The sequence below is a fragment of the Homarus americanus genome, unplaced genomic scaffold (genome assembly GCF_018991925.1).
Source record: "Homarus americanus isolate GMGI-L3 unplaced genomic scaffold, GMGI_Hamer_2.0 scaffold59495, whole genome shotgun sequence".
In the NCBI taxonomy this organism is placed as follows: Eukaryota; Metazoa; Arthropoda; class Malacostraca; order Decapoda; family Nephropidae; genus Homarus; species Homarus americanus.
This window is the reverse complement of record NW_024732415.1, coordinates 2,535,855-2,562,769: the sequence shown is the minus strand read 5'-3', so window position 1 is coordinate 2,562,769 and position 26,915 is coordinate 2,535,855. Positions and strand designations below refer to the sequence as shown.

Sequence of the window (26,915 nt, the reverse complement as noted above, 5' to 3'; positions counted from 1 at the left end):
GCTGGGATTATGTCCAGTGGAAATTTATTCAATGGGATTTTGCCCAATGGGATCTTGTCTGATGACTTTTGTCCACTGGGATATAGGCCGATGGTATTTGGTCTATACACGCTGATGACCACAACAACGACGACAAATAAGGAACCTTCGATTTTCCATACTATTCTAATTAACGATATTCATTAAGGACTATTTTTATCCGTCACTGAAATGCTCTACACAAAGACTAGCGGATGGGGAGGGGGAGGATGGGAGGGAAAAGGTGGTTAAACTTTTTTTCAGAGAGGGAGGAGAGAGAAAGGAGGTAGTTTAGCTTTTTTTCAGGGAGGGAGAGGAGGAGGAAGTTTAGCTTTTTCAGAGAAGGGGAGAGAAAGGAGGTAGTTTAGCTTTTTTTCAGAGAGGGAGAGGAGGAGGAAGTTTAGCTTTTTCAGAGGAGAGAGAAAGGAGGTAGTTTAGCTTTTTTTCAGGGAGGGAGAGAGAGAGAAGAGGAGGAAGTTTAGCTTTTTCAGAGAAGGGGAGAGAAAGGAGGTAGTTTAGCTTTTTAAGAGAGCGAGAGAGAGAGAGAGAGAGAGATCCAACTTTTGTTTTTCACAAGGAGTCATCTGTCCCGCCCTCAGCTGATCCACTTCACCTACCCAAAGGACTCAACCTAGGGTTTATCACCTGACTCGGCGACTAGGCTGGGGGCTGTCCCAACCTAACTGCGTCAGCCTTTTTCTCTACACGACCACCTAAAAAAAAAAAAGAAAATCCTCGGACCGATTTCCTCTAAACTCAGCAGAACATAGCCGTAAGGGGCGTGGGTAACGATTTTATTCAGATGAAGCTGCTGTTGCCCCTCCCTCCCTCCCCCAGTGATCTATGGGAGGGAGGGTTAGGTGAAGGAAATTTTGACTTTTTTTTTTCCTTTTCGTGAACTAGTGGTGCAGACGACCCCCAGAGTTAAGGCAGGTTACGTTGGATTGGATTAGGTTTGGTTAAGTGAAATTGGGTTTGGTTAGGTCAGTTTTAGTCGGAGGAGGTTAGGTTAAGTTGATATAGATTAGGATAGAGGCTGTCTTGTGTGAATTTTTGAGACGAGGAGATCGTATGGCTTCGAAATACGCAGAGACTCTACCGTAGACAGATTCATTTTCTTACCTCTAATTAGGACGAATATAAGTACGAATTTTGATAACTTGCATCATGGTAGTGTGTACAACGGGTGGGCGCGTACACACACTATCACTCACATAGATAGTGTACGTGTATGTGAGTGGATGACTGTGTAGCTTATTAGTGCAGGTCATCGTCTACGTGTCTTGTAATTGGCTTATTTAAAACCAGCAGCGGAAGTCTCACGTTGGAAACCTTACAACGTGGGTCTTGTGTTTTGAGTACTGTTGACGAACGCGGCTTGTGAGAGACTTCTAGGCGTCACTCTTATGTAAACAATCACTGGTGCAGTAGTCCACCCTCGTCTCACTTCCCTACTTATCCTCTCATCAGAACCAGATCCACTCACACGCTTGTGACTCACCAAGGAAAACGATCATAAACAAGGGTTGGGTTATGGCTCCCAGGAATCGCTCAATACGTTTCTTTACACATTAAATAATAAAACATTCCTTGATATAAAGATCGATTGGTCAGGTCAGGAAGGCGTGGAGTGGAGTGAAGTAGCCTAGTGCGATGTATCATAAAAGTCCACCATTACTACTGACTTATTCACAACTAACTAACATATTTTGATGGCTCGATATATAAAAAGAAACATTTAAAAGACTCACAGATATTCATAAACTAATGATGATATTTAACCACACCAGAAAACAAAAGACAAAAGTGTGGCGTCAGACCCATCAACAGTAACTTAGCGTCGTGTTATTGTTGTCTGGACAAGTTTTATATAAATGAATTACATAAATAACTTGTCTGGTTACGTCGTTTGCATTCATCCTGTAGAGTCATAAGATAGCAGTCGACCTGTGTGTGTGTGTCTGTGTGATGTTTGTCTGTCTGTCTTATCGAAAATTACGTGTTTATGATCTCAAGTCTGGAAAATGAACTCACAGAACAGAATTTGCGTGGTGTTGGTTCAAATGGCGTAAAGCGATGGGTAATGCGCACGTATTCCAAGATGTTGTCCATAAACTATTGTATCTTATTGTATATTTTACCCTAATGTATTTTATTGGTTGTGTTATGAGGGTTTCTTGGTGGTGTGTGTGTGTGTGTGTGTGTGTGTGTATACACGTAAGTACAGGAAGGCACGAGACATGGGGAGACGTGATGTGGGGGAGGAGGGTGTGTCACATCTCCGTCACCACCCTCCCTCCCTCCTCCCTCCTCCCTCCCTCCTCCTCCCTCCTCCTCCCTCCTCCCTCCTCTCTTTTCTCTCACGCCCTCCTCCCACCTCTCTCTCTCTACTCCCAGCCTTTCCTTCCTTCCTTCATCTTTCCTCTTCCTTAACTTCAACCACCAGAGAGTGAACCAAGATTATTATTCTCTCTCTCTCTCTCTCTCTCTCTCTCTCTCTCTCTCGTGTTGGTGATAGGTGTCACGTGATCCTGGTGGCGTGTGAGGGAAGCCTGTTCTTCCGGCATCAACTAAGCAAGTTGTGGTAGTTGTAATACGACCTGTAGTAGTAGTGGTGGTGGTAATACGACCTGTAGTAGTAGTGGTGGTGGTAATACGACCTGTAGTAGTAGCAGCAGGCACAAGTGAAGAATGCGTGATCGATATCTTAAGACCAATTGCCTCTGTCACTGGTGGGAGACAGGAAACAGCGAGCACACTGACAGTTTCGTGACTCCCTACCTCCGAACCCTCCGAACCCTCCGTAATCTGTCACCGAACCCCAACACCGAACCTCTTGAACACTGGAGACGGGTTTGTTTAGTGTGGCGGGATGTGTTGTGACCGTGTGTGTGTGTGTAGTGTGATGTGTTGTGAACTTGTGACGTGACAGTGTGTAGTGTGACGTGACAGTGTGTAGTGTGACGTGACAGTGGACAGTGTGTTTGAGGTGATGGCTCGTACCGTAACAGTGTGAGAGGGTGTGACGTTGCATAATTTAGTGAGGGTAGCGGGGTGTCCTGGTGCCCTCATTATCCCCCGGCCTGGTGCTTGTGACAGCCTGCGACTTGTTGTGCATGACAGAATGGTGGCAAGTGTGTGTTTGTGTGTGTGTGGTCTCTCTCTCTCTCTCTCTCTCTGTTCCTTCCATCATCTCTCTCTCTCCTTCCTCCTTCCTCTCTCCCTTCCCTCTCCACTCCCTCACCTACCGACAGCACACATATCCTAAATACTTCACAAGCATGACCAGTGTCCATCTTTTATGAGAGAGAGAGAGAGAGAGAGAGAGAGAGAGAGAGACCAACCTAACCTAACCTCTTGTGTTGACAGATAGACAGCCGTTATTTTGTCATTGATAGATAGATAGACGGTCGAGGCGGTTATAGATAGTCACAGGAGAGTTTGTCGGCCATCTTGTGCTGTTGGGTGGAGGCCAGAGGTGTATTAAAGGGGAGACTTGGCCCACCCGGCACACACACACACACACACACACACACACACACACACACACACACACACACACACGAAAAAGAACCCGGATGTTGATAGATAGATAAAGAAAAGTGAAAAAGAATGATAAAGGGAAGGAAGAATAGTGGAATGGGAGAAACAGGGGGAGGAAAGGGTGAACGAGAAGGGAAAGAAGGAACGGAGAGAGGGTGGGGGGGGGGGGTTTGATAAGTGATGTTCAGGTAAGAAAAAGTCACAGGGTTACTGAGTCTCTCTCTCTCTCTCTCTCTCAGTTTTAACTTTGTTTTTTGCGTGTATGAGTGAAAGATGTAGATAGATAGTACAGTTAAAGAGAGAGAGAGAGAGAGAGAGTACTATCAAGACAACTATCCTCCCTCCCTCCCTTCCCGCTCCCTCCTTCCCTCCCTCTGTTTCCGCTTGGCCGCTTATACGCCTCCCTAGGACCTTGTTTGTTTGTTTGTGTCTTTGGTTTGTTTTGTTTGTTTACAATTGGTTTAGTTGATGTTCCTTTGTTTCTTATGGACGATACATTTGTCACCTGGAATGTTTTGTAACTCTCTCTCTCTCTCTCTCTCTCTCTCTCTCTTCTTCTTCTTCTTCTTCTATATCTCCCTCCTTCCCTCCCTTCTTCTGTCTCTCCCTCCTTCCCTCCCTTCTTCTGTCTCTCCCTCCTTCCCTCCCTTCTTCTGTCTCTCCCTCCTTCCCCCTTCCGCCTTGCTGTACACCCCACCTCCACCCTCCCTCTTCCTTCTTCCCGTCCTTAGCTCCTCCTCCTCCTCCACCCTTTCACACAATCGAATTACATCCACTGGAAGAAACTGCCGCCATCTTTGTTTTAATGTCAACAAACCCCCCGCACATTGTTGCCAAGTTTCGTAGAAAGGAAACGTCTCAATAGTGAAGGCAGGCGTATGAACTAACCCCCCCCTCTCCCCCTCCCCGCGTGGAAATCGAGTTTATTCATAAAAGACCTGAACAATTTGATTATTATTTTCTAATTAAGATATAAAGCTAAAAAAAATTATGTATATAGAGCCATTGGTCGTCTGCACAACATCCAATCGATATTCAAATTTTCACCATGTATGTTCAAGCGTACCAACATCAAAGCATCAACCATCCCTGACCCTGGTACGTGGTTGATGGATGTTGGTAACCTTGATCCTACACACATCTCGAATAGTGTAATGGCCGGTGATCGTGGAGGCAAAATGAGTAGGTCAGTAAAATTAGTTCTCAGTCAATCAGTCAGTAATCAAACAAACTGATTAATGATAAACTTTGATATTTGTTCTGTCGTTTATACATGGGGGTCTAGCTTTATATTAGTGTGGAAAATATTAAAGAATCAAATCGTTGAGGTCTTTTATAAACACCCTGTATATACGGTACCTATAATCTTTTAAGTACGATGATTTAGCCCCTTGAGTACGATAACTTAACCCCTTGAGTACGATAACTTAACCCCTTGAGTACGATAACTTAACCCCTTGAGTACGATAACTTAACCCCTTGAGTACGATGACTTAACCCCTTGAGTACGATAACTTAGCCCCCTAACACTGTAACCTACGCGGCGGTGATAGCTATTGTCTTTATAGAGCTGACTGACTGACTCACTCACTAATTGACTGACTGACTCACTCACTCACTAATTGACTGACTGACTCACTCACTCACTAATTGACTGACTGACTCACTCACTCACTAATTGACTGACTGACTGACTCACTCACTAATTGACTGACTGACTGACTGACTTACTGCTTCACCAATTTTGTTAGTACCAGGTTTAATTATTCTATTTTGTCACAGGAACATTTACCCCGTGTCAGCACCATTACCTAACTAGTGGTGTCACTACCTTAAATTATGGCGTCACTACCTTAACTTATGGCGTCACTACCTTAAATTATGGCGTCACTACCTTAACTTATGGCGTCACTCTACCTTAACTTATGGCGTCACTACCTTAAATTATGGCGTCACTACCTTAACTTATGGCGTCACTACCTTAACTTATGGCGTCACTCTACCTTAACTTATGACGTCACTCTACCTTAACTTATGACGTCACTCTACCTTAACTTATGACGTCACTCTACCTTAAATTATGACGTCACTCTACCTTAAATTATGACGTCACTCTACCTTAATTTATGACGTCACTCTACCTTAACTTATGGCGTCACTCTACCTTAACTTATGGCGTCACTACCTTAAATTATGGCGTCACTACCTTAACTTATGGCGTCACTACCTTAACTTATGGCGTCACTCTACCTTAACTTATGACGTCACTCTACCTTAACTTATGACGTCACTCTACCTTAACTTATGACGTCACTCTACCTTAAATTATGACGTCACTCTACCTTAAATTATGACGTCACTCTACCTTAATTTATGACGTCACTCTACCTTAACTTATGGCGTCACTCTACCTTAACTTATGGCGTCACTACCTACGGACAACAAACCGTAGTAGTGTTTATGTGACCTAACCTGAACTTAGTGTCTCGTGTAGCAAGAGAAGGACCTCACACTATACACGTTAACACAGAGAGAGAGAGAGAGAGAGAGAGGGAGAGAGAGAGAGAGAGAGAGAGAGAGCGCAAATCAATGTGTCATGCTGCGTGTTGTTTATTAATATATACTAACACATGTGTACTCCGAGATACTCAAGTGTGTGTGTGTGTGTGTGTGTGTTGTGTGTTTTTTCAGCCATTGATATATTTAACTTGAATAACCATAATTTAAATTGAATAAAGTTAGAATACCTTTAAGTTCATCGTTTTATATATTTACACTTAAGACAAAATTCCTTGGATATTTGGGTTATATCTGGTATTTTATTCACCTTAAGGCTATAGACGGGGATTTTTTATTATTCGTGTAGGCAGATTGTTAAGTCAGTATAGTGTATTGAGCGTCGTGTACTGGGAACGATTGTCTCAGTAGTAGATGGTGAGGGAAGTATGGTGCAATTATTCCGTCGTGATGATAAGCTAACACCATCATTATCACTCTCATCACTATCACCCTAAATAGTCCGTAATCTAAGTTTTTTGTTTGGTGATGGTGGTAGTAGGGGTGGTTGTTGTTGGTGGTGGTAGGGGTGGTTGTTGGTGGTGGTAGGGGTGGTTGTTGGTGGTGGTAGGGATGGTTGTTGGTGGTGTTGGTAGGGGGTGGTGAGGGTGATAGTAGTGGTTGTTGGTAGTGATGCCAATAGTGGTAAGGGCTGGTGACGGTGGTAGTGGTGTTAGATAGTGATGGAGATGGTGCATGATGACCAGCATGCACCATTATCACCCCTCACCCCACCATTGATTTGCCCCATGCACACCACAACTAGCCCCTTATACTCGTCCTAGTCACGCTCTCACCTTGACAACTTTACCTGTATTAAAATTAACTCTCTCACTTAAGCTACAACACAGGTGAATTCTTTAAGGCTTCGTATGTTTATTTCTCTGTTTGGCTTCCTATAGATATCATTCTCCCTTGAAATTTTAACGTGAAAACCTAACCTAACCTACCTTAGTTATATCACCTTCAGCACAAAATATAATCCCTGGAATGGTGTCGAAATTACGCCGGCTCTATACCCTATCAAGAAGGGAAACTCAGTGGACAATGCTGTGAGGATTTGATGCTAGAGTCAACGTGAGTTGATTTATACGTTGTTTCTTGAAGGTCAGGATAACTTTTTTGTTGATGTTTGGAAGCGAAAGTAAGATTTTGTTTCCTATTCTGTGTAGAAAGAACCTTAGAAATTTGTTGATGTTGTAGGGCAAGAACGTTACATTGTCTTTATTTTTGTAGAGAAAGAAAGTAAAATGTTTCTTGATCTTTTAAGAGAAAGTTTTCTTTATTTGCAGAAAAGGAAAATAAAAATTTTCTTTTGTTTTAGAGAGAGGGCGACAGTTTTCTATAATTTGTAGAGAAAAGACGACGGAGTTCTCTTCCTGGTCAACAAACAATAAAAACTCAACTTTCTTGGTATTGTTTTGGTATTGTCAACATCAGCTGAGCGCCGCCCAGTGTTGCCGTCACCAGGTCCTGAATATCATTGCATGTCGTAAAGAGATCACGAACACCTAGAAAAATTCCTCACACGTTCCGATGATGACATATACGGTGTGGTTGCATTTGATGGTATTAGATTAAGATGATGGTGGATTTTATCTTATGTAAGGGGGAGGGGGGTGGTGCCTTGATGTAGGGTGAGTGACCGCATAGAGGGCAACACCGAGGTATGCATGCAGTGTTACCATAATATTTGTTTTGTTCGTATGTTTTTTTTTCTCCAGGATCGTAAGTTAAATTTATCTCCGCGATTAATATTACGATATCGGAAAGTAATCATCCTGGAGGTAATAATTAGATTAGATATCCCCCCTTAAATCATTCATGTTCTGATATCGAAGCGTTATTTTTTTGTCTCGTGTTTATACCATTGTAACATTGTTTTTATATAATATTTGTGCTTTGTTCTCTATTTGTTATGCTGGAGTCGTGGTGCTGTGCCCTTGTCGGTTCGCCTGGAGATTAGTAACACCAACTTATTTCACCAGATGATTAAACACTACCCTAATGCTTTACCTTGGGGGTTAGGTTAGTGTTAAGGTGTTTGGTGGAAATTAGACCATTAAATTTTAGTGACTTCGATACTCTGGTGTGTGTGTGTGTGTGTGTGTGTGTGTGTGTGTGTGTGTGTGTAGAGCGTCGTGTGGCAAATTAATTTTATTTATTTATCTTATTCCAAGTCTAGGTTCTCAGAAATTCGTGCCGTGCTCTGACCATTACAACGTTGCAACACATTATGTTTATGTAGTGTTATGTGTGTAACCGACCGTCCGTCCATCCGTCTGTTTGTTTATCTATTGTCCACCACTGTGTTTACTTGCCCAACAACAACCTATAGACTTGAACAGTACTAAAGGCCCTCTACGTAGTGATCAGGAGAAGTACTGCACACACACACATACACACACTAATAAAATTTATCTGTACAAAATTATGGTGAAAAAATATGACACAACTGACGAAGGATTTTGACAACCCTGCCGAGACAACAGGAGTCGTAGTGTTCATTCTGAAATTCATCGATCACCTCAAGTACAGAGAGTTTTTTGAGTGACTCTACATATACAAAATAAACTTCATTGCCACTTTGACCTAAGCGATACCACTTCACCAAGGTCACAAAGGTCACTATCTTCACTATCCCCCTCACTATCCCCCTCACTATCCCCCTCACTACCCCCTCTTATTACCCCCCACCTTACACTGCATATACCGAGTAACTAATTCACTTTTACCGTCTGTCAGTCTATTGGCCACCCCATCCTATACCAAAGTTTATCTGCGGGATTAGGTAATAATAATCCGGATTTGAAGAAAATAAATAAATTAGTCTTATTATACGTATCTAGATTATATTAGATTATATAATTACACCCCAGGCAGCGACATTTGGGGGTATAGCTTAAATCTGTATATTAAAATAGGTTAATGAGATAGTTGATCACCTGTGTTATGTCATGTGAGTGCAGTACGTATAGTTTTGAATCACGTGAAGAATCGCCCTCCCCCCCTCCCTCAGTTTGTTTCATCCACCATAGCTAAAGCTAGTTTCCGTATGGCGAATTTCCGTTAAATCTAGTTTCCATTAAAGCTAGTTTCTGTATGGTTAAGTTTCCATAATAGCTAGTTTACGTGTGGTGAATTTCCGTAATACTGTAGCTAGTTTTCTTTACAGCTAGTTTCCGTATGGCTCGTTCCCATAATAACTAGATTCTGTTAAAGCTAGTTTCCGTATGGTGAGTTCTGTCAAAGGCCTATTGTGCTATTTTTTGGGTCATGTCTTCCACCTCTGCCAACACATCAGAACAATACCAGTTAATGTCAATACACTCCTGTAGTTTGTTGTGGTGTTAATAAACTTTGTAACACATGGGAAACACTTCTGCCTCTGTTGTTGTGATGCAAAAAAATAGATTCGGTTAGGTCAGGTCAGATTTAGTTAGGTCAGGTTAAGTTAGGTTAGATCAGGTCATGTTAGGTTAGGTATTAGTTTTAAATGTTATTAAAGTCTGTATGTTATTAACCCCTTGAGTACAATAATTTTCTGAGTACAATTTCTTCATATTTAAGTGAATGAGTTCGTATATTCAAAGGATTAAGTCGTTGTAATCATGATGTTAACTTATCGTACTCAAGAAATTCGGTTATCGTACTCGAAGGATTAAATCACAACCAAGAGATTAATTCATCGTACTCAAGGGATATGTTAAGCAGTGGACAAATTTATAGCATTCAAGAGGGTTTGGCCGACACACACTGGGTTAACGAGTCACATAAGGTGTTCACAGGTAACACGATACAATTCCCTGTAAAAGTGTTAGTTTATCAGTGTAGTACAGGAGACGTTTATGGTGTGTCTTTGCCAACGTTGACTCCCTATATTTAAACATGTATAAATATTCACATGTGTTGGGATGGGATAACACTGATTTCTAGGGCATTGACACACTATAAACGCCTTCCTTACACACACACACACACACACTGGGTAGTCATTACACCATAGACACATGATATTCACAGTTAATTCTTCCCTCACTCGCCAGATGGGGATCACTATACAATAATTTAGTACAGTCGTCGCCTGCATTTAAACCTGGCACAATGTCTGGTACGTTTTATGAGATGTGGCAACTGTGGAATGCTTATCTATTGTAGCATCCTTAAGTTCCCTAGGGTCATTGTGGGAGTTTTAATATGATGTAAACAAACACAGCCTTGCCACATCTCACTGAACACATCAATGATTGTACCAGGTATAAGTGCAGGCGACTGGATCATAACCCCGAGGTGAGGGAGTTATACCGTCCTGTGATGGATAAATCTTTAGGTTTCATCTGACTTTTATTAATGAGGTGTCAGTTCGTCTTAAATGTCTAGTTCGGGTTTGTTGACTGTCATACCGCCATGGCATAACTCATGGTGACTTGACATACATACATACATACATACATACATACATACATACATACATACATACATACATACAGACTCGAAGAATGACATTTATAACGACGATATATTGATAAAAAGATCGTTTATAACTACGATTTATTAAGGAGCCGTAGTTTAAGGTCCCTGTGTGTGTGTGAATGATTTATCGCGTCTTTTGTGGATGGAAATTGTAAGTCGATTCAGTTGACGAAATTTTAAAGCCTGATCTTTGTGTATGTATGTATGTATGTATGTATGTGTCGTGACTAAAAGTTGATGGATTGACTGTCATTGGCCTGAAGTGACAGATCGTATGACAGGTCGGTGAGGCAGAGGAGGAAATGAGGCACTGGTTGTGGTAAAAGGCTTCAGGTTTTATATTAATAAGGACTGAACCGCGTCACCGCCCACATGCCAAGCGATAAACTACACGTGAGGCGGACATGACTGTGGTAGAGTACAGTTTAGTGGGAGGAAACTGTGATCACTTGAAGACTAGACACCCTAGTTTATTTCAGGTGAAGATTAGACACCCTAGTTTATTTCAGGTGAAGATTAGACACCCTAGTTTATTTCAGGTGAAGATTAGACACCCTAGTTTATTTCAGGTGAAGATTAGACACCCTAGTTTGTTTCAGGTGATGATTAGGCACCCTAGGTGAAATAAACTGGGGTGGCTAAAATTCAGATGATTAGGAACGTTGTATGGAAGCAAAATAAGTGACCCCAATTAAAAACTCAAATTTATCTAATTAATTTTTGCAACCTAAGAAATTTGGTGTTTCCAAGAGAGGCTATTAGTTAAGCATTTAGATGTAACAAGGACCAATCAGCTCCCTCCACGATGAACAAGGGCCAATCACCTCCCTCCATGATGAACAAGGGCCAATCAGTGTAAAGTCATGGCGGAATGCTAGTGCCATGCCCTCATGCGCGTGGATTGTGCCAAGAGTATCACAAACTCTTTAGCGTCTTCAAAACTTCAAGACAGGTCAAGGACAGAGGCCTTATGGATTATTGACAGCAGTACCCTGACCATGGTACACAGAACTTCCATGTGGGGAGTCAGGAGGCAGGGAGGAGAGGAAGGGGAAAAGGAGAGAGAGACAGGGAGAAGGAGAGTGAGAAAGAGGAGAGACAAGGAAAAGGAAGAGAAGAAGAGAGAGAGAGAGAGAGAGAGAGAGAGAGAAAGGAAGAGAGACAGGGAAAAGGAGGAGAAGAAGAAGGGAGAGAGAGACAGGGAGCGTTAGTTGAGTCATGTACCTCAGTCACCCTAACTAAGGCTTCTGTAACCCTTCCTGTGTTATAATTGTGGTTGGTGTTGTGGTAATACTGGTAGTTGTAGGCATTCTTTGTGGTAGTTGCAGTGATTCTTATGATTGTGGTAATTATTGTGGTGGTGGTTGCGATTGTGGTAATTACTGTGGTGATTGTGATTGTGGTAGTTGCTGTGGTGGTGGTTGTGATTGTGGTAGTAACTGTGCTGGTTACTACAGTGATTCTGGTAGTAGCTATGGTGACGTGATTACGATAGTTAGTGTGATTGTTGTCGTGATTGTGGTAAATTACTCCTCACGTTTGCTACAGGTATGGAGTCAGCAGCCATACACCTGTCCCTCACCTGGCCACAGCGTTTAATTAAAGAGGGAATATTTGTAAAGCCTATAAGGGTGTGATCGTAGAAGCTGTTAGGTTGGGTTTGGTTAGGCTTAGGTTGGGTTATGTTACGTTTGGTTTAGCTTAGGTTATGTTACGTTAGGCTATATGATGGGTTAGGTCAGGTTATGTTATGTTACGGTACACCAGGTCAGGTCAGGTCACTAGGTCAATATTGAACTCGGAGCATATTTGAAACCCCACAAAGCGCCCTCATTTACATTCCAGGGTCATAGGTCACCCGTTAATGACCTGTATGTGTGACCTTTGAGATATTTCAGGTCAGGTCACCATCTCTCTAACGATCCTGGATGTAATAATTGTGTTTTCTGGGTAGTTAATAGGTAATGGTAGTTTATTTATGATAGTTAATGGGTAATGGTTCATAATTAATTATTTGTCCCTTTATGAATTTCACCTGTAATCTTCGGTATGGGGTCAGGTCAAAGGTTAATACCAAGGAGGTGGAGTGTTAGGGGTGGATCGATACATTGTTCCTGGTTTGTGACTCTGATCCCTTATACACACACACACACACACACACACACACACACACTCAGCTGATCTGTGTTCAATCTCATTATTACACCTTTAAGAGCTTGTCTCTCACCGCCCACTCACGCCCCTCCTCCTCCCTCCCCCTCCCCCCTTTCCCCTCCCTCTCAACTTGCCCTCCTTGCTGTTCATGAGATTAATTTGAGTTTGGTGAGAGAGAGAGAGAGAGAGAGAGAGAGAGAGAGAGAGATTATTTTGGAAAGGAATAACAGTGTATCATAAGTAAGTGTGTGTGTGTGTGTGTGTGTCGTGTGTTCTGTATGACGCATTGGTGACGCATCTGAGGTCAGGCAGTGTTACTAACGCCTCGCACCAATCACCATCACATGCTCAAAAATTCCCTTGTCTTTGCAGGTGAGTTGAGGAGTTAGCAACACTGCGTCAGGTAAGGTGGCACTGTCTATCTTGTTGATTTGGCAACACTGGCTCAAGGTGATGCTTGTAATGGTGTGTGTGTGTGTGTGTGTGTGTGTGTTACCATTTTAAACCCATAAGTTAATTATAAACAAAGCTTTATTATCTCCACCCTACAGTTGACTAAGACCCCGATTACACACACACACACACCAACTTGCACCCCAGAACTGAACTGACCGCTTAAGCCAGATTAGACCAGTAGTTGTGATATTTCTGAGCGTTAATTTCACCTCAACACGGAGCATCACAGGTAACAACACGGAGCATCACAGGTAACAACACGGAGCTTCACAGGTAACACGTTGACTCCAAGATGGCGTCCAAATTGCCCTTGAGACTGTACTGGGAAGATAACGTTTTGGGATTTTTCTTTTATTCTAACTGACGGAAACGCTGAGAGAATTTTCCTGTTTCGTTTTGTTTTCCGTTCGTATATTTTTAATCATAGGTTCCGGACTCATTTTAAACTGGACTCGTAGTGAAAAATATCGTCATATGATAACAGCAGATAGCGAGGTGAGGTAAATTATGTGTTATCTAATTTTTGGTTAGATTATTATTGATATTACAGTGAAACCTCCATTTAACGGACTGACTATATGGAGATGGAAGTCCGTTATATCGAGGTTCTGTAGATATGAAACTTCCAGCTAACGAACCATATAGAATTGAACGTCCATTATATCGAGGGTTCGTTATGTGACCCCTCCATCTAACGGAATATATAGAGTTGAAGATCGAGGGTTCGTTATATGACCCCTCCATCTAACGGAATATATAGAGTTGAAAGTCCATTATATCGAGGGTTCGTTATAGACCTCCATCTAACGGAATATATAGAGTTGAAAGTCCATTATATCGAGGGTTCGTTATATGACCCCTCCATCTAACGGATTACTGTGGAGAGAAATCCTTTATAGAGTGTGTTAGATGCGGACCCCCATCTAACCTATTATATGAAGAGACAAATTTTTTATCTCACTTGGGGGTCGATACTGCTTCAGTTGGCTGGGGTGAACCATTGACTCCTTGTATACAGTACATAACGGGGAAAGCATACTGTTATGTTGCTTCAGTGTCTATCAGAGCTCACGTGGAGCCTGACTGAAGCACTAACCTAACCTAACCTAACCTAACATTACGCATCAGCTGACTGGCTTACAAGAGCTGTCCGACTACGATAAATTGGCAACTGGTCTTTCAATGATTGTACTCTGAATTAATGATTGTACTCTGAATTAATGATTGTACTCTGAATTAATGTTTGTACTCTGAATTAATGACTGTACTCTGAAATAATGACCGTACTCTGGATTAATAGTACTCTGAATTAATGATGTACTCTGAATTAATGACATTACTCTGAATAATGACAGTACCTGAATTAATGACCGTACTCTAATATAGTACTCAAAATAATGTGGAATTAATGTTTAGATAAATTTATGTTTACTCAGAGGAAACAATAATATTACATGAATGGTTTAAAGACAGTGTGTGTGTGTTTGTGTGTGTGTGTGTGTGTGTGTGTGTGTGTGTGTGTGTGTGTGTGTGTGTGTGTGTGTGTGTTAGTTTATCGTTCATAAACATTGTCCAAAGTAGAGAGGTGGTCTTGTGAGGTGTGGCTGTGTGAACTTGTTTGTTTGTTACTCATATTGTGGTTGGTGATGTAGTGTGGTTGTACCCGGATGGATAGTGTGGTGGTGGAGGGTGTGGTGGTGGTAGGGTGGGTGTGGTAGGGTGGGTGTAGGGTGTGTGGGGTGGGAGGGTGGGTGGGTGGTGGTGAGAGAGAGAGTGTTAGCAGCTGTTGTCAGTGTATCACCTTCCTACACCATGACGACTACTCCTTCTCCCTCTCTTCTTCACCCTTCATTACCCCTTCCTTTCTCCTTCTACACCCTCATTCCCTTTTTTACCCCTCCCCATCTCTTCCTCCCCCTTTTACCCCTCCTCTTCCCTCCTTTCTCCTTCTCCTCTCCCCACTATCTCCCCTTTCATCTTTCCCTTCCCCTACCTCCGCCCCGCCCCTCCCCCGCCCCAACCCCCCACTTCGATTTTCCTGAGGGCTAAGATTGTATCTCTCTCTCTCTTCTCTCTCTCTCTCTCTCTCTCTCTCTCTCTCTCTCTCTCTCTCTCTCTCTCTCTCTCTCTCTCTCTCTCTCTCTCCCTCCCTCCTCTTAACATCATAATAAATTGCCCGTGTGTGTGTGTGTGTGTGTGTGTGTGTGTGTGTGTGTTCCTTGCCCCACAGTTTTGCAGCTGATTTTTGGTAGGGGTGCGGGTGACCTGGGGGGGTTGTACACCCCCCCACCTGAGCGCCACCGGTAAGTCAACAAGTAATTCCTAAATCTGTAGCTTAAACCCTGTGAGTGAGCCGTGAGGTGGTGGTGGGTGGTACAGGTGGGAGATTTAAGTAATGAGGTGGGTGAGAGTAGTATGGGCGGCAGATTAAGTGGTGAGTGGGTGGGTGGCAGAATAAGTGGTGGGGTGGGTGGGTGGGTGGGTGGCAGAATAAGTATGTGAGGTGGGTGGTAGAGTAGTATGGGCAGTTAAGTGGTGAGGTGGTGGGTGGGTGGGTGGTGGCAGAATAAGTATGTGAGGTGGATGGTTCCGTGACCAGCATATAGATGGTATAAGGCACAGTAGGTGGGTGGCGAGTGTGGGTGGGGTATGGGTGGGCGTGGGTGGGTAATGGGAAAGGAGTTGCCGCACACCACCCACCTGCAGATTAATTTTACCATAATTTTCCTCCACCGCCAAGCCGCCCCCTCACCCTCCCTACCTTCCTCACCCACCTCCTCCCACCTCCTCCTCACCCACCCCTCCCTCCCCCTCCCTACCTTCCTCACCCACCCTCCCTCCCCCCACCCTCCCTCCTCCCTTCCTCCCCCTCCTCTCACTCAGGCCAGCTATAAGCGGTAAGTTGGAAATGTACAAGGACCAAGAAAGTCTCATCCCTCCCTCCCCCCCATTTTTCCCTCACCTTGACTGGTCTGGTTTGGTTAGGTTTGCTTTGGTTTGGTCTGGTCTGGTCTGTAATTCAAGTGTGTCTGACTTGGTGTACAGGTGTGGGTGTAGAGTCCAGGTTCAGGTGTACGGTTCAGGTGTACAGTACAGGTACAGTAATTCACACCTGTGGGTATAAGTGGCACAGGTGGCGGCCTAAATAGTATGGCCCCTTATAAATAGATAATGTTTATTTAATCTGTACGTAATATTTAAACACGTCGTTAAGATGCCAGTTGTTGTTCTTGTTCTTATTTTGTTGTTCTTGTTCTTTGCTTCTACTTGTTATGTCCTTCTTGTTCTTATTGCTCTTGTTCTGTTATTCTTATTCTGTTGTTCTTCTTGTTCTGTTCTTGTTCTGTTCCTGTTCTTCTTCTTACGGGCGTTTATTTATTTATTTTATTTATTTATTGATATATTTATTTTTATTTTTCCCCGGCGTTTAGTTAGCTTCCCGAGACGGCCTTTCCTGACGTCACTAATAAATGTTTATGGAACGTGAGAGATACTTTTTCTATGGTGGTTTAACACAGCCACCTGACTAGAGAGAGAGAGAGAGAGAGAGAGAGAGAGAGAGAGAGAGAGAGAGAGAGTGTTGCTAGTTCAGTCGGTAGCTTTAGGTTTTTTTTTTTACGTTATTTTGAATGTTATTGACTATATGTGAGCTGTACAGTAGCTAAAACAACTATCTCTGCATACTTTGTGGGGAACAATATGAGACCATGGACGATATGTTTTGGTATATGAGGGCTGTCACTAGTCACTCGTAAGATTTCGGAGCATAGTGACCCACACCTGTACAGATAGTTGTTTTAGATACTGTATGTATGTATGAATGTGTGTGTTTGTGTGTTTATGTGTGTGTGTGTGTGTTTTTGTATGTGAATAATTATATACGTGTGTTTGTTTCTGTATGTATAAGTGTGTATGCGTGTTTATGTATGTATGTATGTATGAATGTGTGTGTGTGTTTGTATATGCGAATAAGTATATGCGTGTGTGTGTGTGTGTGTGTGTGTGTGTGTGTGTGTGTGTGTGTGTGTGTGTGTGTGTGTGTGTGTTTGTTTCTGTGTGTGTGTGTGTGTGTGTGTGTGTGTGTGTGTGTGTGTGTGTGTGTGTGTGTGTAGGCAGCAGCATCGTCTCCCTCACCGTAAATACTTGAGTGTGTTTGTCCTACTTTTTACCTTCCCTTATAAAGCACACTTCCGGGTTCTCATCTCAGGGGGCTCCTCACCTTAAATTATCCCCTAGAACGGTAGAGTCTCTGTGCCATTTGGACGCCATTTGGACTTTTTTAGAGTTATTGGTGTTATGGCGGAGGTTTTGTGTTTTGACTGTGGTGTGAATTTATTGGTCTCTCTCTCTCTCTCTCTCTCTCTACATATCCTACTTCATCCTGCCCGTGCCTTCCCCCTCCTACCCACCCCCCCCCCCTCCACCCCACTTTAACCTCCCTCCTCCCCCCCCTTTGCATGAGGCACTGAGCCAAAGTCATCTGTCGACTGCGTTATGGCTCCTTGACACAGGTATGGGTGGCACTGCTTGTTGAGTGCCACTGTAACACCTCCCTAGTGACACCATAACACTTTGCTCCCCTTCCACTTGTTCTCCCTCCCTCCCTCCTTCCTTCCTTCCTTCCTTTCTGCTTTCCCTCCCTCCCTCCCTCCTGCTTTTCTTCATTCTATCCTCCCATCCAGCTCTGCTTCACTCCCTCTCACTATCCCTCCTTTCTACTCTCCTTTCCTACCATTTTCCTTTCCTTCCTCTCCTCTCCCTTCCTCCCTCTCTCTGGCAGCTCCCCCTCACCACCGTTGCCTCATCAATCTAGTGTTTTTACTCTCCCCTAGTTCATGTGTCGCTAAATATAGGGTATGTTGCCCGTGTTGGTAATAACTAACATAAGGTTTGTCGCCCATGTTGGTAATTACTCACAGCTGGGTGGACTGGGGTTACCCTAGGATCGAGCCAGTGACCCTTATGATAAGAGACGAGTATTGTTCCCACTCACCCGCCGCACCTCAAGGCACCATCGCTCTTGTTGGTACACAGATAGTGATAAGTACGTTGTGTAATACGACGCATGGTTTATCCTGGGATGATAATAATGAGGATATTTCTTTATTCTTCCATCTTGTTCTTCTTAAGCTGTTCTAAGTCCAGGCGCACTTGAGGGATCGCACATTAGGAGGCAGGGCAGCACGGAGCAGGTGCAAAACTGTGTTGAAACAGTTTTTGCTCAACATGTGGACGAGTCAGGTTTTTTCGAGACATAAAATCATAGTTTTTTTTTTTATATGGCGGAGGAACTTATATAGGCTGTTGGGAGTCAGAGGGTACTTTATGACACCATTGATCCTGACCAAACTCAAAGATGATATATGGGATCACATAAAACTCTGAAGCAAACATTTTAAATAAAAATTAAAAAACATACTGAACATGAAAGTAATTTACTCCATTATTCAGTACACGACCCCACGTACGCATCATACCGGATCTGTTATCTACCCTGCTCTGCGCTGTCCTGGTGCGTCGCAGTGTGCACGTAGCCTGTTGTTCCTATAATAATAATAATAAAAAGTTCCAGACCAGAAACTTAAAACCATAGAAAAATAAATCCAGAGAAGAAACAGTGGATATACTGACTTTAACGTGTACTGTATAGGGTAGATGGCTCTGTTTATACACTCTGTAGTCGGGCCAAGCAGGGGCAGTTACAATCTATTTCACACAACATAACCCGCACTGATAAATTCGTGATCGCTGACACGAGCTAAATGTGAATGTGGGTTACACAGTGTCAGGTCACCCAGGCGAGTCATAAACTGGTGCCCTGTTGTCCTATACATAGCCAGCAGGTGTGTAGTAAACGGGCAACAAGGTGTGATTGGTGGATTCGGTAACCATTGTGAGACGAATCGCTGTTGATCGGGAGTCTTCTGTGTGTTAGCCATTCAGAGGCCGTCATTCTGGGGGGACTTCTCGGTGTTATCCAATCAGGAGCCGCCATTCTGGGGACTCTTCTCGGTGTTATCCAATCAGGCGCCGCCGTTCTGGGGACTCTTCTCGGTGTTATCCAATCAGGAGCCGCCATTCTGGGGACTCTTCTCGGTGTTATCCAATCAGGAGCCGCCGTTCTGGGGACTCTTCTCGGTGTTATCCAATCAGGCGCCGCCGTTCTGGGGACTCTTCTCGGTGCTAACCAATCAGACGCCGCCGTTCTGTTAATGGATACGTGTTGGCGCTGTATACGACAACGGAACCAATTTAGGAGAACCCGGGCGTCTGGCCAAACCTTTAATTAATTTCTAATCATCAGTGACTCGTTGTAGGAGACCAGAAAGTTTAAATGGAAAATCATAGAAGCCTTTACAAACCGCGAAAAAAGAAAGTTATATTTTAACCAGGCAACGCTCACGTGACAACCAATAAACGGTGTCACCATATGCCGTTATATAGGGTGAAAAGTAGCGTAATTTTTATCCATAACCTCATAAACTGTACTAGCGAGGTCTTAATGGCGTCACATAAACAACATGTCACTATCTGTCACTTAGCCTCTTACGCCATCACTTTGATAATTCTCCCAGGATGAACAACAACCTCGATCACATCCGTCCTGCTAAAGGGAACCACGGAGGTTAGCTAAATTGGTGATTTTCAGTCTAAACCACTTGAAGCTAAACTTAATACATCTAACCCACGTGAAGCTAGACTTAACAGCTAACCCACGTGAAGCTAAGCTTAACAGCTAACCCACGTGAAGCTAAGCTTAACAGCTAACCCACGTGAGCTAAACAATACAGCTAACCCACGTGAAGCTAAACTTAACACAACTAACCCACGTGAAGCTAAGCTTTAACACAGCTAAACCACATGGAGCTAAACTTAACACAGCTAACCCACGTGGAACTAAACTTAACATAGCTAATCCACGTGAAGCTAAACTTTAACACAGCTAAACCAATTACTCACATTAAGGTAATAACGATATGACACTCACATGTAGTAATTATTGGGAACGAGCTTGATATGTAATTGTTATTATACTGATAAACAGAATCAATACGTAACTATAATAAAATTTATGGTAACGGATTGAATATAACTCTTGAGTGTATCGTAAAGGTGATTACTGCATTATGTAATGAACGTTAAGCTGTACTGTAGTCGGTGAGAATAATGCCGACTCAGTATACACGGTAGAATATGTCGTCTGTATTTTTATTCTTTTACACTAACTATAACGGAAGATTTAATTAATTCGTAAAGTGTGAATGTAAACATATATACCATAAAATAGCTTAGTCTAATATTAATAGGAGAAATGAATTGGTCAGTACAAGGGAAGACTATAGGTTCGCCTCCTAGTACCCAACGACCAGAAGCCTCCGTCATCACACTTCAGTATATAGTACTTGACCTTCTGCTGCTGCCTCGAGTATTGATGGGGTGGGGAGGGGTGACGTCACAAACACCTGGGGAAGGCCGTGGGGAAGGTCATTGATGTATTATTCCCGTAGGTGCTACTCTAAACTTCTCGTCGGGAACCCAACTACGCTTCTTCTACTGCTGCTGCTACTTCTACGTCCACTACTACTACTACTTCTACGTCCACTACTACTACTTTAACGACCTTTACGACTATCAATCCTCTTTCTGTTATCCCTAATACTATTCCCACTAATACCGTTACCTGACCACGTATCATTAGGGCTTTGATTTATTGACGCTGACGAAGATCCATTACCCTCCTACCGTTGGCGTCAGTTCCCTTATCTATATACACGCTTGGGTCCACAGTCTCAAAGGTTTGTAGGCTGAATACTTCTCGTAGGTCAAGATGAAAGTATTTGCCTCTCCGGTTGTCTTTAGCGGTAGAAACCAGTGTGAAATTTATGTTATTTTTGTGGTTTAGTTTAAGTCAAATTGTTAGGTTTAATTTTACTTCTTTTTTTTTTTACGAGGATTATTCATCATAAGATCCGTTGAAAATGTGGGTCTTGGGTCTTCCTACTTAGAGGCGTATTGTCCCCCTCCTCCCCTTTAAGAGGTGGCAAACACTCCCGTCCTCCACTAACTCACCTCTTGGGTTATTTTTCCCCTCCAGGTAATTTTGGAGTTGCCAGTTTAATTTTAGTGCCGCCTCCTTCACCTATTTTTATCAGGATTGCCACCTAGCGATCACTGTAGCACTCTATTTTAACCTAGGTGAGGCTTCACTAACTGGGCATATTCCTCTACATTGTGATATATTCAAGATTGTTCAAAATATTACAAAATATGTTCAGTAGAATAATAGTTGTCTATATTGAAATGTACAGGAAAAGAAAAATGAGATGCTTTGGTCATATGATTAGGGATGAGGGGATGATACCGGTAACAGAGATACTGATGGACCAAGTTGGGGGTAGGAGGACTAGGGAAGGCAGAGACTGGGGGGGGGGGTGCATGAGTGAAATTAAAACTGGGTCCCCAGAGAGTCACATACTCATGGAGTATTGGTAAAAATAGCCCGAGAACATTTAGAGTGGAGGACTGTGGTCACCAACCCTCAGATATAAGTACGGTAATGTACTCTGATTGGTTGACTATCGTGAACTATGCAATCATAACCAATCCTTGCTGTGTTCAGCACCAGACTACGTATTATACGGTAGATCGACTAAGAAAATCGTTCCATTGATTCATTTTTTTTAAGTTAGATTAGGGATGGCTAAGTGTATGTAGTTTTTTGTTTATTATGGTGGTTTAGGGTAGACTTTTTTTACATGACTCAGACTTCAGTGCTTGAGTTGAGATGGCACTAATCAGGACTCTGTTCTGGTTGTTATTATTGTATTTATATTTTTAAAATCGTTGGCGTTGTTAAGTTACTTAAGCAGACCTGTTCTGGTTGATATTATTACTACTACTACTAAGAAGTGTTAGTTACAAGACTAGCGAGGTTATCCTAAAACTATATTTTACGCTTGTGAGACGTCCTTAGGATTATGCAGTTCTGGTCACCGTACTACTGAATGGATATAGACTCCCAAAAAAGAATTCAGAGGAGAATGACAAGACTAATCCCTGGCATTAGGAACCTTGAGCACAAAGACAGGTTAAAGCATCTTAATTTGCACTCCCTTGAGAGACGTAGAGTGAGGGGTGATATGATCGAGGTGTATAAATGGAAGTCAGTGCTAAACAAAGGTGATATAGCAAAGGTACTCAAACTATCCAACCAGGAGCGAACTCGTAGCAACGGATTTAAATTGAACAAATATAGATTTAGGCGCGAGATAGGTAAACATTGGTTTGGAAATAGAGTAGTCGATGAGTGGAACAAGTTACCAAACATCATCATTAACTCGAATACGCTGGATAGCTTCAAACATAGACTGGATGGATATATGAGCAATAGGGGTTGAGTGTAACGGGACTTCCTAGTATGGGCCAATAAGCCCCTGCAGTTTCCTCTATTCTTAAGCTCTTAAGTTCTTTTGTACTACTACTACATCTTCAAATCTTTACAAAATAAGTAGCGGTAGAGCTAGTGTCCACATTTTCATAAAGAATTTACTGTATACAGTATACTACAGTGGCTCTCCAGGCCAGGGGAGGTAGGAACCCTAGTTGTAGCCGTGAAATAACTAGATACACTGTACCCGTAAAGTGAAAATATGTTTCAACAGTGGACCAGGCATAAGCTACAGACGCCTTATATGGACCCAACTTTGGCATTATTGACACAGTACTCACACACAAAATAATCCGAACAAAACCAGTAAACGAAGGCTTTGTGCTGTACGGCAACCAGACTCACACGGACAAGTCATTATGTATGTTATTAAGCTTAGTGTTCACAGTATGGGACTACTACAGCTCCCATAAAAACATAACACCAAGGACGCGCTGCCCACACATTATATACTGTATAAATTCTAACAGTTCCACCTGTTATTTTTTTACAACTCCGGTACTGATTTATTCATAACCGTATTTTACACACGTCAGTCTGGTGGCTTCTATTTACAATGATTTTATGAGGAGCGTAAGAGTAGACTTCTGATTGTGTTTGTTTTTGTAATAAATATCCTCTCTGTTGTTTTACAGATGTCTTGTTGCTGGTGAGATTTTATAATTTGAAATCAGTTGATGGGATTTTCTTTGATGGGGATTTTACCCATTTTATGGTAAAGGTGGTCTAATGGGATTTGGGATATTTTTTTTTTCTCGTGGTAAGTTGTGTTGTAAAGTTTTATCGGTGTTAGTGATGTAGACCGACACACACACACACACACACACACACACAACTTTACAGGTCTGTATATTGATCTAACAATCACTGTTGAACGTGGCTATAATTCCCGGTGTGAGAGTTGATAGACCAGCACGATATTACCAGTTTGTCGCTATTGAAAGGAATTATAGACCCATCCATAATTACTTCTCCTGTAATTATTTGTTGGAGGGTAATTATGCGCAATCACATGGATAAGAAGACAATTACATCACAAAGCTCAGATTCTCAGAAGTTCGCGCGTTAATTTTCTTCGTGGTTAGAGATGCGGGACTCCTGTGATTTAACTCGCACAGTCTTTGACACATAAAGGTTTTTTTTTTTTTATATATATAAAGAACAGATTAAATATTGCGGTATATATCCCCCGTTACACGCCCGAGACTCCAAACTACTTGACTGTCCACAGATAGTGCTCTAGTATCTCATTTGGGTTCGGTACAGTTTTTTACAGGAGTGAAGTGGAAATATTTTTTGACTGTACATAAGGGTTAATAGAATCTTGATGCTTTTCTTTTATAAGTGATGCGAAAGAGCATCAAGCTGGCTCACATCAGCTGCGGGATGAAAATTGTGGTCTAAATTGCACCGAAACGAAATTGAACCTAGACTGTATCACATCTAGGTATGTTTTCTCAACTTGAATTGACGGTAAAAGAACTTTTGAATCTATGAGGTTCCGGAACCACAAGGTTGAGGGTTGAAAATAGCGGTGATCTGTAGCAACTGTGTGGGTTGCATGGCGCGACCCGTCATGGCCGCCGACCAAGACGCTGACAGCTGTGTCGCATCTTATGTGAGTCTTCCGGCGGGCGGTGCTGCCTCCTGCCAAGCTGCACAGCTGTTCCCTGCTGCACTTGCTAGGTAGGCTCGGGCTGTACGTTTTTATGTTACATTAACGGGCACTATACGACACCTGCTAAACACGCCACCTTCCTTATTCAAGCTCCTTGGGAACAATTTCCTTATAACATTTATTCATAAAGATGTAAATGCACTAAGGAGTTTGAGTGATTATTGATGCGAATTTAACTCCGAATTTTAATGGTAATTTTTCCTAAGCTTGTACATTATTTTAACATCTCTAGTGTAGTGAATTATTTTGTGGGTTTTATTGTGTAGGTAAATTTAGGAGACGCGGGCTGTGCAATGTTTGTGGGTAACAGTGTGGGGATGTCCTTATCTTCATAGTTTATCTTCCATGTGCGTCCTATTTGACATTAACATCGCAGCCAGCGGAACATGTTCACAATATTGAGTGAACATTACAATTCGAGGTATGAACTAATGGGAGGGGGACAAACTGTTCACATCCTCATGATCTACTTGTTTTATGGACAGTGAGGAGGTAAACAGTGTTCGTTCACACTCCATAGGGTCACAGCCATTCAGAATTAGTAGTATTATGTTTTCTCATGTTATCGTAAAGTACATCACAGGAAAAGTATTCAGCTACTGTACTCTATTCTCCGAAGCTCAGTGTATAACAAATGCAAGAGGTGGACCCGCAAGAAGGCAAACAACGCTCCGTTACTCTCGCCACCATCGCAGTTGAGCAGACTCATTATTTTTTGTCTAATAGCAATAATTTAGATTTAGGGGTAAAGCACTTGCGTTGTGAACTAACAGGAAGTTCAACAAACACTCCTTCACGTCGCTCAGGGTCATAACTGTGTGGGATGTAAACCCAGCGGGAAGGTTATTCTCTTAAGACTTAACACTTGATTGACGGGTAAATAACAGACTTGTATAGTACCGTTGGTGGGGAGGGCAGAGAGAAAACAGGAAGGAGGGCATGCTGAACGGGGAGATGAGAGTTGATAAGAATGGTCTAAGATGGTTGTAAGGGAAAAATAAAATGTTTGCATTGTACAGGGGTAACGCGCTTATCTCTCACTGCTCTGTCACAGTCCCGGGTTCAATGGGTTCAATCCCTGATCCAGAGTAGATGTGAGAAGTATATGAATGAATAAATAGAAGAATTCCAAACAAACCTGACCCATCAAGCAAAGCCAATTTTATTTCAATTAACCTAAATCCAGGGGCGAATCAAGGAGGTTGGGGGGCTAAAACTGACCAATGTCATGAGCATTTTGAGCCCATTTTCAGGCCATGTGCACTTGATATTGAGATATATTTTGAGATCAATAGTAATAACTTTTTACTATACAAAAACACGTGAGTACAGTACTGCATTAAAGAAAATGTATTGGAATTTTTTGATGAACAGAAGGTCCGGCCCCCCAGGACCTTCCCATGGATCCGCCCTTATAAATTAACATACCAGTAGCTGTAACGTAATTTACTACCCGACCAGTGGAAACCAGAACTAACTTAACAAGACAATAAAACTGAAAGAAACTTAGACCTGTTATTATTTTATATGGGTATTGGTATTATATTGCTGATGGTGACATCCCCGCCCCGTGGAGAATTAGCTAATGAAATTTCCACAGCTGAAATTTTACCAGTCATTATAATGCCCATGAGAGCCCCACGTTATTTACCATAGTTATTAATAGCCTCATGGTGTTTTCATAGTCAGTGAGAGCCTCCAGTATTGCCCCAACTACTAAGAGTGCTGATGTTGTTCCCATACTTTGTAAGACCACTCTGTTCCCACAAGTAGTAAGAGCTCCCACAGTGTTCTCACAGCTAGTAACAGCTCCCACAGTGTTTCCACAACTAGTAACAGCTCCCACAGTGTTTCCACAACTAGTAACAGCTCCCACAGTGTTTCCACAACTAGTAACAGCTCCCACAGTGTTTCCACAACTAGTAACAGCTCCCACAGTGTTTCCACAACTAGTAAGCATCTGCAGTGTTTCCACAACTAGTAACAACTCCTACAGTGTTTCCACAACTAGTAACAGCTCCTACAGTGTTCCCACAATTAGTAATACCTCCCACGGTGTTCCCACAAATAGTAGCTCCCACAGTGTTCCCACAACCAATAACAGCTCTCACAGTGTTCCCACAACCAATAACAACTCCCACAGTGTTCCTACAGCTACTGTAGTATGAGTCCACAGTTTTTAAGAGCCCCCAAAGAGTGTGTAAAAGCACCCACTGAGTTCCATATACAGGGTTCCTTTACTTGTTTCAGAGCCTCTACATACTCACTCACTCACTCTTTCTCTCCACAGGAACGGGCACCTTTGGGCGGGTTTGCCTGTGCCGCGACAAAGTGACGTCACAGTACCTGGCCATGAAGATCCTGGCCATCAGTGACGTCATCAGGCTCAAGCAAATAGAACACGTCAAGAACGAGAAGAATATTCTCCGCTTGGTCACTCATCCCTTCATTATAGATATGTGAGTACTTTTTGGTTATTCATCCTTTCATTATACTGTAGATATGTGAGTACTTACTGGGCACTCATCCCCACTCATCTCTACATTATAGATATTAGTACTTTCTGGTCACTCATCCCTTCGTTATATA

At 42.6% G+C, this 26,915-nt stretch overlaps 1 protein-coding gene across 2 annotated transcripts in view; it reads left to right on the top strand.

Moving 5' to 3' along the window:
- Positions 1 to 26,915, top strand: part of LOC121868593 (cAMP-dependent protein kinase catalytic subunit 3-like) — a 47,569-nt gene that overhangs the window by 11,427 nt on the left and 9,227 nt on the right. The window contains exons 1-2 of one of the 2 annotated variants that reach the window (XM_042369372.1): positions 24,199 to 24,334; positions 26,617 to 26,785. In XM_042369372.1, the coding sequence (XP_042225306.1) occupies positions 26,679 to 26,785 (107 nt within the window). In that variant the 5' untranslated portion in view covers positions 24,199 to 24,334; positions 26,617 to 26,678. Of the gene's footprint in view, positions 1 to 24,198; positions 24,335 to 26,616; positions 26,786 to 26,915 lie in introns of those variants that run through there. The other variant, XM_042369371.1, reaches the window with a different exon arrangement.